This window comes from Psittacula echo (genome assembly GCF_963264785.1).
Source record: "Psittacula echo genome assembly, chromosome: 24".
Lineage (NCBI taxonomy): Eukaryota > Metazoa > Chordata > Aves > Psittaciformes > Psittacidae > Psittacula > Psittacula echo.
In genome coordinates, this window is record NC_137759.1 from 1,145,479 (window position 1) to 1,159,257 (window position 13,779).

The following is a 13,779-nucleotide window of genomic DNA, read 5'->3' on the forward strand; positions in this document are numbered from 1 at the left end:
CCCCAGGGGGTAGCCCCACTCCCCCCACAGGCACCCCCAATCCCTCCCCAGCACCCCGAACCCCCCCTCCCCGTCCCCATTCTCTTCTACCCCCCCCCCCCCCCGCCCCAAGATGGCAGCCGGCCGCGCCGCTTCCTGCCCGCGCCGCCCCATCCGCTCCCCCCCCGCCGCAGCAGAGAGCCAGGAGCCGGGCTCCGTGTCCTGGGGTTTTACTGGGGCCTCACTGGAATGTGTCGGGCGCGGGGGGTGCCGGGCTCCCCCTGAGTCCGTTCGCGGGGCGGACGGGGCGGCCCCCGCACCCCCCCCGGCACCCCCGGGAGCGCTGTGTCCGTCCCCCCATCGCCCCATCGAGTCCCGCGGGGCCCCTCAAGTCCACGCCCGGGCCCCTTCAGTCCGTGCCCGGCGAGCAAAGGGGGGCGCAGGGGGCGTCCCCCCGGTCCGTCGAGGGTCAGTACGCGGGGACCTGGTGCTGGTGCTGCGGCAGGAGCTGGCAGCCGCTGTTGACGTGGCTGAGAACCTTCTGCTTGAGCTGAGCGACCTGCTCCCGGAGCAGGCTGGCGGTGGAGGCCAGCTCCGTGTTCTGGCTCTTGAGGCTCTTCACCTTCTCCTCCAGGCGGGAGATCCGCTCCAGCTTCCTCTTGCGGCACTTGGAAGCGGCGATGCGATTCCTCAGCCGCTTCCGTTCCGCCTTGATCCGCTCCTGCGTGTCCATGTCGATGGGGGAGAGCGGCGGGCTCTCCCCGAAGCTCGGCACCTCCGGGACGATCTGAGGCTCGTCCTTTAACGGAGGAGGAGGCGGCGGCGGCGGCAGCCGCGGAGGGGGCGCCGCGAAGGGGCCGGGGTCGGCGGCGTAGCTCACGGCCGAGTAGCTGCTGAGGTTGGCGTACACCGGCGGCTCCGGGGCCAGCCCGGCGGCGGGCAGCTCGCCCGCGCCGCTGCCGCCCGCCCCGCCGGTTCCTCCTCCCGCCGCCGCTGCCCCGCCGCTCCCCGCCGCGCCGCCGCCCAACTGGTTCTGCTTGTGCAAGTCCTCCAGCGCCTTCACGAAGCCCTCGGCGAACTCCTGCTCCTCGGAAGCGGCCGCTTTGGGGTAGAGGAACTGGCCGGTGGTCGGCGTGGTGGTGACCAGCCCGTTGGACTGGATGATGAGCCGCTCCAGCTCGGGGGACGCCAGCTTCAGCAGCCCCAGCTCGGCCGAGCCCAGCAGCCCCGCCGCCTCGCCGCTGGACGCACCCGGTGCTTTCAAAGCCGCCGCGACTTGTTCCGGTAAAGCCATCCCGAGAGCGTCCTTCTTCATCATGCTGCCGCCGGGGAAAGGCAGGAGGAGCCCGGTGCTACCGGAGGACGGGGCGAAGCCGGTGCCGAGCCCGCTCAACACATCATCATGGTAGAAGGGTGTTTCCATCCTCCTCCCCCGCCCGGCTGCGGGGGAACGGGGCCGGGGCGGGGGGGAAGGAGCACGGAGGGAAAGGGGAGGGGGAACCGGAGGTACCGGTAGCACCGGCCGTGTCCCCGCTCCCGCGCGCACACACGCGTCTGCCGCCGCCGCGCCGCCCCTCGCCACCTTTTATCGGCGGCGCCGCCGCGGTGACGTCACCGCGCCGAGCTCCCATTGGCTGCAGATGACGTCCTCGCCCCGCCTACTTTCCTCTCCCTCCTTCACACGCGGAGAGGGCGGGACCCGCGCGCGCGAGCGGGGGGGAGGGGGCGGGGCCACGCCCACTGCTGCCCCTCCCCCCCCCCGCCGTTACCGGGGCAACCGGAGGGTAAACGGGACAACAGCGCGAGGGCCCCTGGGCTGACGTCAAGGCGGGGGAGGGGGGCGGTCACGTGGCCCCGCGAAGGCGCGCGCGCCCCGCCGGGGATGATGGGCACAAAAGGGAGGGGCGGGGCCGGGAGGAGCGGAACCGGGACCGGGTACCGGGATCTGACACCGGGCAATGGGAACAGGGAACAGGGCACCGACACCGGGAGCTGGGAAAAGGGGCACCGGGAAAAGGGACACTGGGGCTGGGCACCGGCACTGGGAGAAGGGCACCGGGTACCGGGATCTGACACCGGGCAATGGGCACCGGTAAAAGGCACCGGAGGTCAATGATCCAAACACACCGGGAGCGGCCAGGCCGGGAGCTGTGCGTGCCGTCCCCCCCCCCGCCACTGCCGCCGCACGGTTCACCACGGGGGGGGCTCCCCCCGCGGCAGTTCCCTGATGCCGCGGCACAAGGGACCCCTGCGGGCCCCGCGGTACCGGCGGTGCGGAAGGGGTTAAGCGGCGGTGCCGCCGCACGTCACGGCCGGCCAGACCCGCGGGCGGCTGAGGGGGCGGATCGGCGTCAGCGGCTGACGTCAGGGCCGATGGCCGCCGATAACCCCCCCGGCACCGGCAGGATGCGGCCCCCGCCGGGGGTCGCGGGGGGACCCGGTGCCGAGGAGGAGGTGATGGTGGCGGGGGGATGAGGGCCATGGGGTGCGGGTCCGGCGCAGCACCATGCATGGGGCATGGCTCAGGCCACAGGGGACACCGGTGACAACCAGGACAAGGCTGGGGCCCACCCGCAGCCGATGGAACCCCAGCCAAAGCCTCGATTAAAGCCCAAATCAGCGCCTTTCCCCGGGGCCGTCCCAGCCCCGGCCCCCGGTGCCGGTGCCCCGGGGGGTTGGGCCCGGGCTCCCTGTCCCTGTTTCCGCTGCAAGCCCATCATTAGGGAGCGGCACGGCTGGACCAGCAGGTTCTGGCGTCCCGTCCTGGCACAGCGATGGATGGGGACCGGGGAAGCAGCTCCTCCTGCCGCAGGGCATCCATCCCCATCCGGTGGGGATGCACCCGTGGATGAGGCTGCCTGCACCCCATGGGTATCCATGGATGTGCTCCTGGTGTCTGTGTACATGCTCTTGCCTGCACCCCCACCACAATGGGGCTGCAGCGGGATGAAACGAGAACCAGCTTCAGCTGAAGGTGCTTTAATCAGTTGCAGGAGGAACAAACCGGCCCCAGGGCCTCCCTGGAAGAGCGGCTGGCCGGTGGCCAGGGATGCGAGCCATGAGCCGCGAGCCATGAGCCACGATCCATGATCCACAAGCCACCATCCGTGCTCCGGCTGGGCCCAGCCACCCGCAAAACCCCACCTCCGCAAGGGTCGCAGCACCCTGTCCTCATCCTGCCGCATCCCCACCATCACCACTGGTGCTCATCCCATGTGCCCCTTGTCCCCAAACCGGAGTCACCACCGGTGGCAGCTCGATGCCCGCAGCGAGGCGGCAGCTTCATTTTCTTAATGAGCATTTAATGAGGGCCATGATTCAGCCCCTTCTGCCCCCCGGGAGGGCACAGGCGTGGGGAGCAGGAGTGGAGCAGTCGCTGCCCATGGGGCTGGTGGCAGTGCCACCGTCACCTCGGCTCGGGGACGGAGCTGCTATTCCCGGCGGCGCCGAGCACCCCCTGAGTCACGCTGCGCTTCCCACCTGCCAGCCGGGATATATTTACCCTGGAGCAGGCGGTGAGGGTTTGGGATGAGCCCGTGTCACCGCGGCCACCACCGGACCTCAGTCACGCAACGCCAGGGCCACGGTCACCAGAGCATCCTTGCGGCAGGACCCCGTGCAGCTCCCGCTCTTCCCATGGGACCATTCCCAGCTCCTTGATGCTGGTGGTGCCTGAGCCTGCTTCAACCAGACAAGGCGTCACAGCACTGCTGGACACCCATAGCCCCAACGGGAGATGCCCACAAGCTACCATGGGTGCACCCACATTCCCCTGCTCCCGGATAAAGGGAATAAGGGAGAGCGTTTGCTGTGCTGGGATGTGCTTCGTGGGCTCAGGGCTCACAGGGGAAGCTGCCTCTTAGTCACTGCCACAGGGGGAGAGAGAGGAACAGAGCAGGGAACACAAGAAGTCAGCGGCCATCAGCGCCTGCCCCTAAAAGCCAACCCCACGCTGGTCCCAAGGGGCTGCGATGGCCCTGGGGGCCTCCGACAGTGAACCCAGGCATGAAAACCATCATAGATATAAAAAAACCCATAAAGAAAGGAGGAAAACACGACGGGGAGGGGGAGGAGGAGGAGGAGGAGGCTTTGACGTGTATTTTTAGTTGCTTAGCGCAGCCCTCAAGTATTTGGGCAGCCACTCCCTCCGCGTCGCAGGCGGCTGCTGGGGAACTATTCCTGTGCTGAGGCACCGGAGCCATGAGTCACGGAGCCACCGGCACGGCCACCGTGGCACCGGCAGCAGGGATGGGGCCACGCTGGCCCCGGTGGGTCCTACCCAGCTGGGTCCTGCCAGGCTGAACCCCCCCTCAGCCCTTCCTCCTCCTCCTCCCTGGTTGTGGCTCTCATCTCGCTCCTCCCTGGTTTGTTCTTGCATTGCTGTGGTTTTCCAGCAAACAGCAGCCCCAAACACTCTGTTTTGGGGCAGAAAGCCCTAAAAGCACAGGCAACGGGGGCAGCGCTGCCCATGCTCAGTGCTGCTCGGACAGAGCCATCATCCACCCATCCTGCCCCTGCACAGGGAGGATCGTCCCCGCTGGCCTTCCAGGGGTGGAAAAAGGAAGGGGGAGGCTTTAGGAAAGGCTGCAGGAGCCTGGACTTGTTATTGAACAACAGCAGAACCTCAGCAGCTCCCAGGCCCGAGCCCAGAGCTCCAAGCAGGAGATAAGGAGGACTTGGAGGACTCTGCCCTGTTCCCAAGCCAAAGGCCCCATCGTTGCAAGGATTTATCCAGCCAGCGCCGCCGCCGCTTCCTCATGCACCGGGCACACGGGGAGGTTCCGTGGCTGGAGGGACTCGAAAGGGAGGGAGCAGGTTGGGAAGGGAAAGTCTGACACAGGGCTCGGGCCGGGCTTTGCTCAAATGCCACCCGGGCGTTGATGGTGAGTTTCCAGCAGGGAGGAGGACACGTGTGCCCCATTCCCAACGCCTGGAAGCGGCTCCGGGCAGAAGCCGGCTCGCCGAGGCAAGGAGGCTGCTGCTGGAAACCAAAGGTTTAAGCCCATCTGCTTGGGGGTTTGCTGCTTACAGCAAGGGCTGAGGTGAGGCCGGGGTCCCGGGGGGCTCAGCACCGGTACAGAGAGAGAGGGAACCGCTTTGCAGAGGTTGGTTTATTCCTGCTCACCACGGAGTTCTAGAAACAGTAAAAAAATAAGTCTATAAAAGCATGTTCCTCCTCGGAGCAGTGGCAGAGAACAGGCTCCAATGGGGGGGATCAGGTGTGCAACCCCCCCCGAACAACAAAAACCACCCCAAAACCTCTTCAGAGCAAGTCACAAGATCAGCTTTTCCCCTCAAATGAAGCTTTTTCACCCATTCAGGGGGCAGAGGCAAGGCCAGAGCCCCTTTCTTCCCCTTCCTGGGACCCTTCCCCACATTCCATTCCTATCAGCCAGGATGTTTCGTGGGTGCGTTTTCTTCATGGGACCCTGTGGCCCCGGGGGCTGGAAGACGGGAACAACCTGAGCTGGGAATTCCCAGGAGCTTTCCAAACCTGCGGCTGGGACACGCTCACAGCCTGGCCTGTGTCCCCAGGGACTGGAAAAGGAGGTGGAGGGAACGGAAGCATCAGGTGTTGGGAATGAGCTGGAGAAATCTCAGCGCTCGGGACTTTGTGTCGCTGAGTTTGTAAAGTGGGGGGGGAATAAGGGAAATAAGAGGGCAATAAGAGAGTTGGGGGGACACAAACATCCCAGAAAAGCCTTTTCCTTCCAAGGGAACTTCCCTCTGAAGTCAACTGAGCCACACACTCACTTGGAGATGCTCATTTATCACTAAGCTCTCTTGGGAACAACCCTTGAAGGCCAAAGAACGTTTGTCCCAAGTCCTGCCTTAAGCCATAGGAGAAAGACAGAAGGGACCGGCCTGGAAGAGAAGCAATAGCTCAATAGCTTCCAGGTTGGTTATTTCTAAACCACCCCAAACCCTTAAGACTACTCACATAAAGATACAAGGTCCTGGAGTTGGGGGTTTTCAGCCCAAAGCACTCACATCTGGTACAAATGCAACAAGTCTCAAGTATAAAAAGAAAGATTCCAAACCATCCAGAAGGCGTTTGTTCACCTTTGCTCTGGTACCACGGAACAGGGATCATCCTTCCAATGAAACCTGGGGAGCCTGGAAAACTGAAGTATTTTCACTCCCAGGAGCAGCAGAACCAAAGCTCCTGAACCGGGAATGGGGCAGTTTAAGTAAATCCAATGATTTGCCTACTACAAGGAGCAAATAACTCCACTTTTTACCATATGAAATTGCGAGAGGGGCTTCCAAAGGACATGATCTGGGCCCAGCTCGATGGGCGGAAGAGGAGGAAGGGGACACTTTTGAACACATGGCAATCCTGAGGTGGAAACCCCATCGGCATCCCAGCCCCGGCCCCGGCCAGCTCACTGCTTTGCTGCTTGTCTGCCTGGCTTTTTCTCCTGCTGGCCTCTTCCGCTGCCTGGGATCCCTCGGCCACGGCCACCAAACACACCTATGGGGCAGAAAGAAAGAGCAGGGGTGTAAGAGCATCACTGCAACGTCTCCCAGCTGCCCGGAGCTTTGGTTATCCACGTGCTCCCCTCTTTTCCAGCCTTAGAAACAGGACTTTTGCATCTTTCTCTTCTCCATTCCAGAGCCTGGATTTATAAGATGCATCAATGGATTCCCCCTCCTCAGCTGTACCTCCCGGTGCGTCCCCTGCCCTAGAGCCGTGCTCTCAACCTCCGTTGAATTAACTCCTGAAAAATGGATCCATGGAAGCAGCAGTGTTTTAAAAGCAGTGGGGTGAGCGGGTTCTACGTGTGTCCCCCGCAAGCTGAAACAAGGAAGGGGGTGACTTGGTTTGGCTGCCGGAGCCATGCTGGGACCCACTGCTGACTCCCCCCTCCCTGCAGAGTCACCCCAGCCCCACGGCAATGCCAGGCACTGACGCTGATCTCAGCGATCAAGGGGCTCTGGATCCACCCCAGCCCACGAGGCAGAGCCCAGAGGAGACCCAGGGCAGGCACCAGGCACGAGAGCTTCTCTAGAGCCCTCTGCTCGCTCCATGGAGGGGACGTGCCTCAACCAGAGGCCAAGGATGACTCCTAACACTGCAGTGCTGGGGATGCTCCCAGGAGGCTGAGCTAAGGCTGCCCCACTCCTGGATTTGGCAAGCTGAGAAGTAGAAGGCAGGAGGATTCCCAGTGTCAGGAACAATAATCCTTTCAAGTGCGTGCTCCATTCCAGCTTCCCTCCTGCCTGCTGGCCTCCCAACCAACGTGTCCTGCCTTTCTTTTTCCCCCTTCCCCTCCTCCTCCCTTCATGTCTCACTAATGGGAGCCAAAGCTTGGAGCTAATTAGCAAATACCAAAGCTTCCCTTTAACATATTCCATCAGCACATTGAGGCTGCCCATCAGAGCAGCAGGGAACTCCACCTCCGACAGAGCCGGGCTCTGCTCCGCTCTCTCAAGGTGGGTATTTCCACAGCAGAGCAAACAGAGCAGCGAAACTGTTTGTCCAAGTAACCACATCCAAAAAGCTGCTCTGCCAAGGGAGAAAGGGAAGGAGGGAAAAAGAAAGGCGCCTTCAGCTTTGTAAAGGTCACGTCTATGTGCTGGGAGCTGCCAGGAGGTCCCAGGGCAGCACAAGGCTCCAGGGTTTTTCCCTCCCCAAGGTCCTGGGATGGCCCCAGGTTGTGCCCGGCTTCCCACTGGGATTCCTTGCACAGGTGGCTTCTGAAGGGTGCTCTGCAGAGACCTCAATCTTGGCGCAGGCCTCAGGGCTCCTTCCAAACCCCAGGATCTCCCAAGCGGCGTTGGAGCAAGGGAGCACACTCAGGATCTGAAGCTCCTAGTGCAGGCTAAGCCTGGCCCAAGAGTGACCCCAGGGCTGAGCGACCACAAAGTCAATGGCAAGGATGCGGCAGGAGAGGCGAGCAGGCAAGGAGAGGAACAGCTCTCAGGCTTCCAGAAAGGCAATTTGGGAAGGAAAGAACAACCTATCCCCGAGGTGAAGTGCCCCGAGCTCAGCTCAGCCCAGGAAGTGGCACAGGGAAGGCAGAGTTGCTTTTCTGACCTATTTCTTCCCGAGCGGCGACCTCCCCTTTGATCGGAAGCACGAATTCTTCACGCGGAGCAGGAGAAGCACAACCCCTGGGATAGACAATAAATCAACCAACGAGGCAGGAGATCCAAAGCCCCGTTCCAATGGAAGACGATGGGTTTTTATCAGTGCCACGGTCAGAGCTCAGCCTGTTTCCAAACAGAGCAGCCATCTGTTCCCCTCCCTGCCTCTCTAAGCTAAGAGACACCAGTTGCATCGAGCCACGCTCCCAAACTAGCCAGGAGGGCTAGAAACAGTCAAGTTCAGACTCTCTTAAGCTCCTGCCCAACCCCAGGAATGAAGGAGGCACATCCCTGGCACGAATCCTTCCTATTCTTTGGCAGAAGCTGCCTCACAGGCGAGGCAACACACATGAACTGGACTAGATCCTGCACTGGAGCGGCTCCAGCTTCTCCCAGCCACGCAGCTGGGGTTCAAGCCGGGAAGCAGGAGCCATTCCTTGCCCTGAAAACCAAAGAGGAGCGTTACCTCGTCCAGCACCGCCAACGCCACGGCCCTTCTGTTGCTTCTGCTGTTGCATCCCACCACGGCCTCTGCCCTTGGACACCACCTCTTCTTTCACCATGTCAATGATCTCATCGGGGATCCGCAGGTATTTAATGGTGCTGCCACGAATGTAGCACTCCGGCATCCTCCAGAACTTGTCTCCATCCTATTGGGGAGCAACACACTGGGTTACAAACAAAACCTGGGGCTTTGCTATCTACTTCTGGGGCATTCTGAGGGCTTCCATCACATCTGGAGCACGTGAGAGCTCCAGAGACCTTTTCTGAGAGTGTTATCTGAAAGCAGGAGCACAAAAGAGTGGGTTTTTCCCTCCAGAACATGGAGCCCAGCAGGCTGGGGAGGGCACTGAGCCACGAGCAACGGCACTTTCAATTCACTGCCTCTGACACTTGCTGCAAGCGGAAGAGGAGGCTGAGGAAACAAGCACCTTCCCCTCTGAGAAGGGAATCAAAAGTGGGGCTGGAGAGGCCAACGTGGGGAGCTCCAAAAGCTCGGGTCAGAGAACCAGAGCTGCAGCAAAGGCACGGCCGGGTTTGTCCTCCAGCAGCCCCAGCTGGGAGTCACCTCCCTGCTGCTCTCCTCTGGGTGTGGATGGAGCAGGGAAGCAGCTCCGGAGCTGTGGGCTCTGTGCCACCAGAGCAGGGCAACTGCAGCTGTGCCAATAAGGAGCTGATGGGTTCTTGATAGAGAAAGGAAAGTCTTCAGGTGCCCCATTACGGAGCCGGGATCCCCACACGGTGTTTGTTGGTTGGGCACCAGCTCCAGGGCTTTCCTAGGACACAACCTATGAGGGTTTCAGCTCCCGCATCCCGGGAGCAGCTCTGGGAATAGGAACGGAGCTGAACAACAACAACTCGGCTGCCCATGATGTCAGTGGGAGGAGGGACAGGGACCCGCCTCATCCCGCAGCTCCAGCAGGGGCTGGCTGCAGATGGGATGGCTCCAGCCCAGCCTCAAGCAGCAGCATGTGGAAGAGGCATCTGCGGTGTCCCAGAGGAGCAGACGCAGGAACGCCTCGTTCCTGCTCTCCTGGGATGAAACGGTTCCACACACACACCCCAGGAGTTATTTGGGGCGCCTCTGCCTGCCCGGGCAAGTCCTTTGCACACAAGACGAGGCAGGAACAGCTCCCTTCCAAGAGACAGCAACCACTCCCCGCCCTGCCTCGGGCCCGCCCGGCTGCTCCTTGGCTCGGGGTAAGGGAAGGGACGGAGGCAGCTCCTCCGCTTCCTCGTTCCGGCCTCCCCGCAGTAAACAACCGCCTCCCGGCCGGGGCCGGGCTGGGCCGCCGCTCCGTGCCATCTAGCGGCCAGTCCCCACCAGTGCCACCAGTACAGCCCCGGAGCGGCCCCCGCTCCGCTTCCACCCGGCCTCTGGAGGCGTTCGGGTATTTCAAGGCTGGCAGAGGCTGCCAGGATCCCTGGAGATCCCTGCGGCACCCATGGCGTGGGCACAGGGAAGGGTTTGCTCCCGGTTGCCTTCTCTTAGCCCCAAAGGTTCCTCTCAAACCTTGCTCAAGGGGTGATTCACTGCATCAAACGTGCCTCTGTGCCCCAGCACTGTCAGAGAATCCCAGCCTGGTTTGTGTTGAAGGGACCTTAAAGCTCCTCCAGCTCCAACCCCTGCCACGGGCAGGGGCACCTTCCACTGGAGCAGCTTGCTCCAAGCCCCTGTGTCCAACCTGGCCTTGAACACTGCCAGGGATGGGGCAGCCACAGCTTCTCTGGGCACCCTGGGCCAGCGCCTCAGCACCCTCACAGGGAAGAGCTTCTGCCTTATCTCCAACCTGAGCTTCTCCTGTTTCAGTCTGAACCCATCACCCCTTGTCCTGTCACTACAGTCCCTGATGAAGAGCCCCTCCCCAGCATCCTTGTAGCCCCCTTCAGACACTGGAAGCTGCTCTGAGGGCTCCACGCAGCTTCTCTTCTCCAGGCTCAAACATCAGCTCCTGGGGGTGTGCAGAGAGGTTTCCAGGAGCACGAGGAGCTCTGCCAGGCTCTCGCATCCATCCAGCTGCTGCTTCTCTCAGCAGATGCCTGGCAGGGACAAGACCAGACACTTCTGACTGAGGTCACAGCCCAAAACACTGATCACAATCTTTGGGAGCAACTCTGGCCAAGGGCAAAAGTACCAGACAGTGCAGAGTGGGTAAACAACGGCCTCCTGTGTTGTGGAGAGTTAAGAGGAGCAAGTACATGAATCAAGCACAGTGATTGAAGCAGACTTTGCTTCTCAATCAGGATGTGATGGAAGAGGCTTCATCCTTGGGAGACCCATCTCAGCACGGCCACAGCACGGGGCCTCCAGCCCCACGCTGAGAACTCTCTCACAGGGCAGAGGTCTAGGGGAAGGTGTCCCTGCCCATGGCAGGGGGTTGGAACTGGGTGAGCTTTAAGGTCCCTTCCACCCAAACCAGGCTGGGATTCGATGGCTCTAGGAGAGGCTCACACAGCATCTGTGTGCCATGGGCAGCGCTGCCCCGCAGGAGCACAGGAGCCTTTGCTATGAATGCTATAAACCACCACGGTGAACGCGGGTTTCAGGCAGAGGCCCCGCGGGGCCGCTCGGGGGCCGGGCCTTACCCGGGACGTGCAGATGACCTCCCGCAGGTTGATGTTCATCCAGTTGTCGCAGCTCACCAGGTGCCCATTGTACGTCTCCCCGTTCTTCAGCTCCACCAGCTGCGGGACACACGGGTCACGGCGCAGCCCCGGCACACGGACCGGTGCCGGTGCCGCTGGGGCCAGGAGGGGTCGCGGGCCCGGGGCTGGGCCGCGCTGCCGGTACTCACCATGGGGTGGTTCTGCGCCGTCTTCAACAGGGACAGGGGCAGCTGCGGGGGAAAGAGAAAGGCCTCAGGCATCGGCGGGGGCCGGTATGGCCGCAGATAGAGCCGGGCCCCCCCCACCCCGCGGTCCCGGCCCCCGCTCCCCGGCCCCGCCGCCACTCACCATCGTGCCGGAGCCACCGCCGCGCCGGTCGCTGCCGCTCAAACCGCCCCTGGCCCTGCGCGGGGCCAATCAGAGCTCGGCGCTGCCCTGGCGAAGCCAATCAGAGCACGGCGCGGTCACAGCGGAGCCAATCAGAGCGCCCACGGGCTACGGCCGCAAAGCAACACCACGACCGTTCCGGTCCGCGTCTTTACGACAGCGCCGTAAATGGAAAGAAGGGGGCGGGCGGGAAGCCGTGGCGCGCCCGTTTCCCGTTACCCGCCGATCCCGGTTCGTGCCTTTTCCACCACCCCCCTCCTGCGCGTGGGCCGAGCCGGAGCTTCTTAGAGCCCCCCGGGAGGGCACCGCTCAGCTGTGAAGAAGCCCCGGGCCCATTCCCGGCGCCTCTCCCCCAGCGACTTCCGCGCTGGCGGCGGAAGTGGTGTGTAGGGGCCGCTCTAGGCGGTTTGGCGGACCGCACTCTATGGTGGTGGTGGCTGCGGCGGGGCGGAGCGCACTCAATGGTGGCGGGGCGGGAGGGGGCCGCTCTGGGCGGCGGGGCGGAGCGCACTCGATGGTGGCGGGGCGGGGCCGGGCGCTCAGTGCGGGGCGGCGGCGGGACGGGACCGGAGCGCGATGGAGAAGCCGCGGCGGGCGGTGGTGGTGACCGGTACGGCGGGAGCGGGCCGGGCACGGGGGTCCTGGCAGACGGGGGCAGCCCCTTGGGGGGTCTGTGCGGGCGCTGCTCCTGTGTGGGGTGAGGAGCGGGAGCAGGGCTCGGCTCGGGGGCTGAGGGGGAGCTGTGGTTGGGTTCGGTGAGGGGCGCGCAGCGGCTGCCCCGGTGCTCAACCATTGAGGGGGGCTTCGGGACCCCCGTTTCCCATCCCTGACCCTCCCCAGGGGTGCGTGGTTGGGGGAAGGAGGGGATTGAGGCTTCCGAGGAGAGGAGAGAAGCAGCGGGGATGCGGGAGGGGGCTGAGCCATCGGCGAGTGGAAGCCGGGACCGCGCTCACCCCCCAGCGCAGCACCAGCGCCCGGGGAAAGGATGAGCAGGGGAATGCGAGGGGACGGGGGAGGCCCCAGCGTCGCAGGCGGGAGCTTGTCAGGCTCCTTTCCCCGGGGTACAAAGGGCGCCGGGTTGATTTGTGGGGCAGGCAATGCTGTGACAAATGGGGAACTCGGGGGGGAAACTATTGAGGGCTGGGGTTTGAATGGGCGAGAGGGGCTCGTTGCCATCGCGGGTTGCGCTGGAGGCGAGCGGCTTTGCAGGGAGCGCTTGGAGAGGGAAGGAGCAGGTGGCAGATCCCGGCTTTCCCAAAGCCGGGATCGCTGCGGAGCGGCCGCGCTCGCCGTGACTAAACAGAAACCTGGCGTCAGTGAATGCCCTCCTGCCTGCGGTGCTTCTCCTGCCTCTTGCCCCGCTGTGCGCAGGGAAGCCTGTTCCTATAGCACCGCGCTGCTCCTCGGCTCTGCCCCTGGGGGATCATCTCCTGGTGCTGTCGCGCTGGGTTCGTCTTCGGAGCGAGCCCCCGGTGCGTTCCCGTCAGCTGCAGCGGGAGGATCGGTGCTGGTCGTGCACGGGTTCTGGGTTAGGAGTGGGGCAGGAGCTAATCCCATCGGGATCCCTGCCGCTGCTGTCCTGCTACTGAGCCTTGGAGGGCCCTATTGTGGATGCGGAGGAAGTCCTGGGCATGCTCGCTGGAGTTCCCTGCTGCTCACAAAGTTGCTTATTTATCTCCTGCGAGAGGGAGATACCAGGAGGATCCAGGCGGGAGATGAGGCAGAGGAGCAATAGCCCACGGTGCTGTTTGTGCCGGTTCGCTTTGGAGCGAGAGGGCTCCGTTCTGTGTGCGGGCACCTGTAGGATTCCAGCCTTCCCGTGGCTGGATTGTTAGAAAGAACTGGATGTGTTTGGATTCCATTGGGTTCAGGCTCTCGTGATTTCTTTAGGAAGGAGCCTTTGCAGGTCCTGCTTGTGTCTGGGCATCACTGACTTGCAGAAACACCGGAGAAGGGGTTCAGTGCTCAGACTTGTTCGCCTCTGCTGCAGTCGTAGCTTGCCTTGGGAACACAGGAAAACACCGACGTTTGGGTCTTGTGGAAGCCTTCAGCAGGTTCCTTTTGGGCAGATACCGACATGGGTTTGATTGTTAGAGCCCCATCAGCGTGGATGAGCGTACCCCGTGCAAACCCCGTGTGCAGCATAGCCTCAGCCTTGCCGTTGAGAGCAAATAGAACGTTTCCATTAACGTGTCACACAATATTTGTGGTCCC

At 62.9% G+C, this 13,779-nt stretch overlaps 2 protein-coding genes across 4 annotated transcripts; both read right to left on the reverse strand.

The window, feature by feature from the left end:
* Positions 1-199: 199 nt before the first annotated feature.
* On the reverse strand, positions 200-1,530 carry JUND (JunD proto-oncogene, AP-1 transcription factor subunit). The gene has a single exon (XM_080633916.1). The coding sequence runs from the start codon at positions 1,400-1,402 to the stop codon at positions 449-451; it is 954 nt and encodes a 317-aa protein (XP_080490042.1). The 5' UTR covers positions 1,403-1,530; the 3' UTR covers positions 200-448.
* Positions 1,531-4,981: 3,451 nt separating this feature from the next.
* LSM4 (LSM4 homolog, U6 small nuclear RNA and mRNA degradation associated) lies at positions 4,982-11,971 on the reverse strand. 3 transcript variants are annotated; one of them, XR_013958457.1, is made up of 6 exons: positions 11,527-11,971; positions 11,367-11,408; positions 11,158-11,256; positions 8,537-8,720; positions 5,921-6,454; positions 4,982-5,113 (listed from the first exon to the last, which is right to left on the reverse strand). XR_013958457.1 is itself a non-coding variant. In XM_080633996.1 (5 exons), the coding sequence occupies exons 1-5, from the start codon at positions 11,527-11,529 to the stop codon at positions 6,366-6,368; spliced, it is 417 nt and encodes a 138-aa protein (XP_080490122.1). In that variant the 5' UTR covers positions 11,530-11,971; the 3' UTR covers positions 5,122-6,365. The 3 variants fall into 3 exon arrangements, 1 of the variants encoding a protein (XP_080490122.1); XR_013958458.1 differs by lacking the exon at positions 4,982-5,113 and adding an exon at positions 5,122-5,844; XM_080633996.1 differs by lacking the exon at positions 4,982-5,113 and having other exon boundaries at positions 5,122-6,454.
* Between the last annotated feature and the right edge of the window lie 1,808 nt (positions 11,972-13,779).

Excerpts from the sequence above, each read along its gene's own strand:
- LSM4 (XM_080633996.1), bottom strand. Across the intron at positions 11,257-11,366 it reads CGGCGCAGAACCACCCCATG|CTGGTGGAGCTGAAGAACGG; the intron begins GTGAGTACCGGC and ends TGTGTCCCGCAG. Across the intron at positions 6,455-8,536 it reads CGTTGGCGGTGCTGGACGAG|GTGTGTTTGGTGGCCGTGGC; the intron begins GTAACGCTCCTC and ends TCTGCCCCATAG.
- JUND (XM_080633916.1), bottom strand. The coding sequence starts at position 1,402 with ATGGAAACACCCTTCTACCATGATGATGTGTTGAGCGGGCTCGGCACC.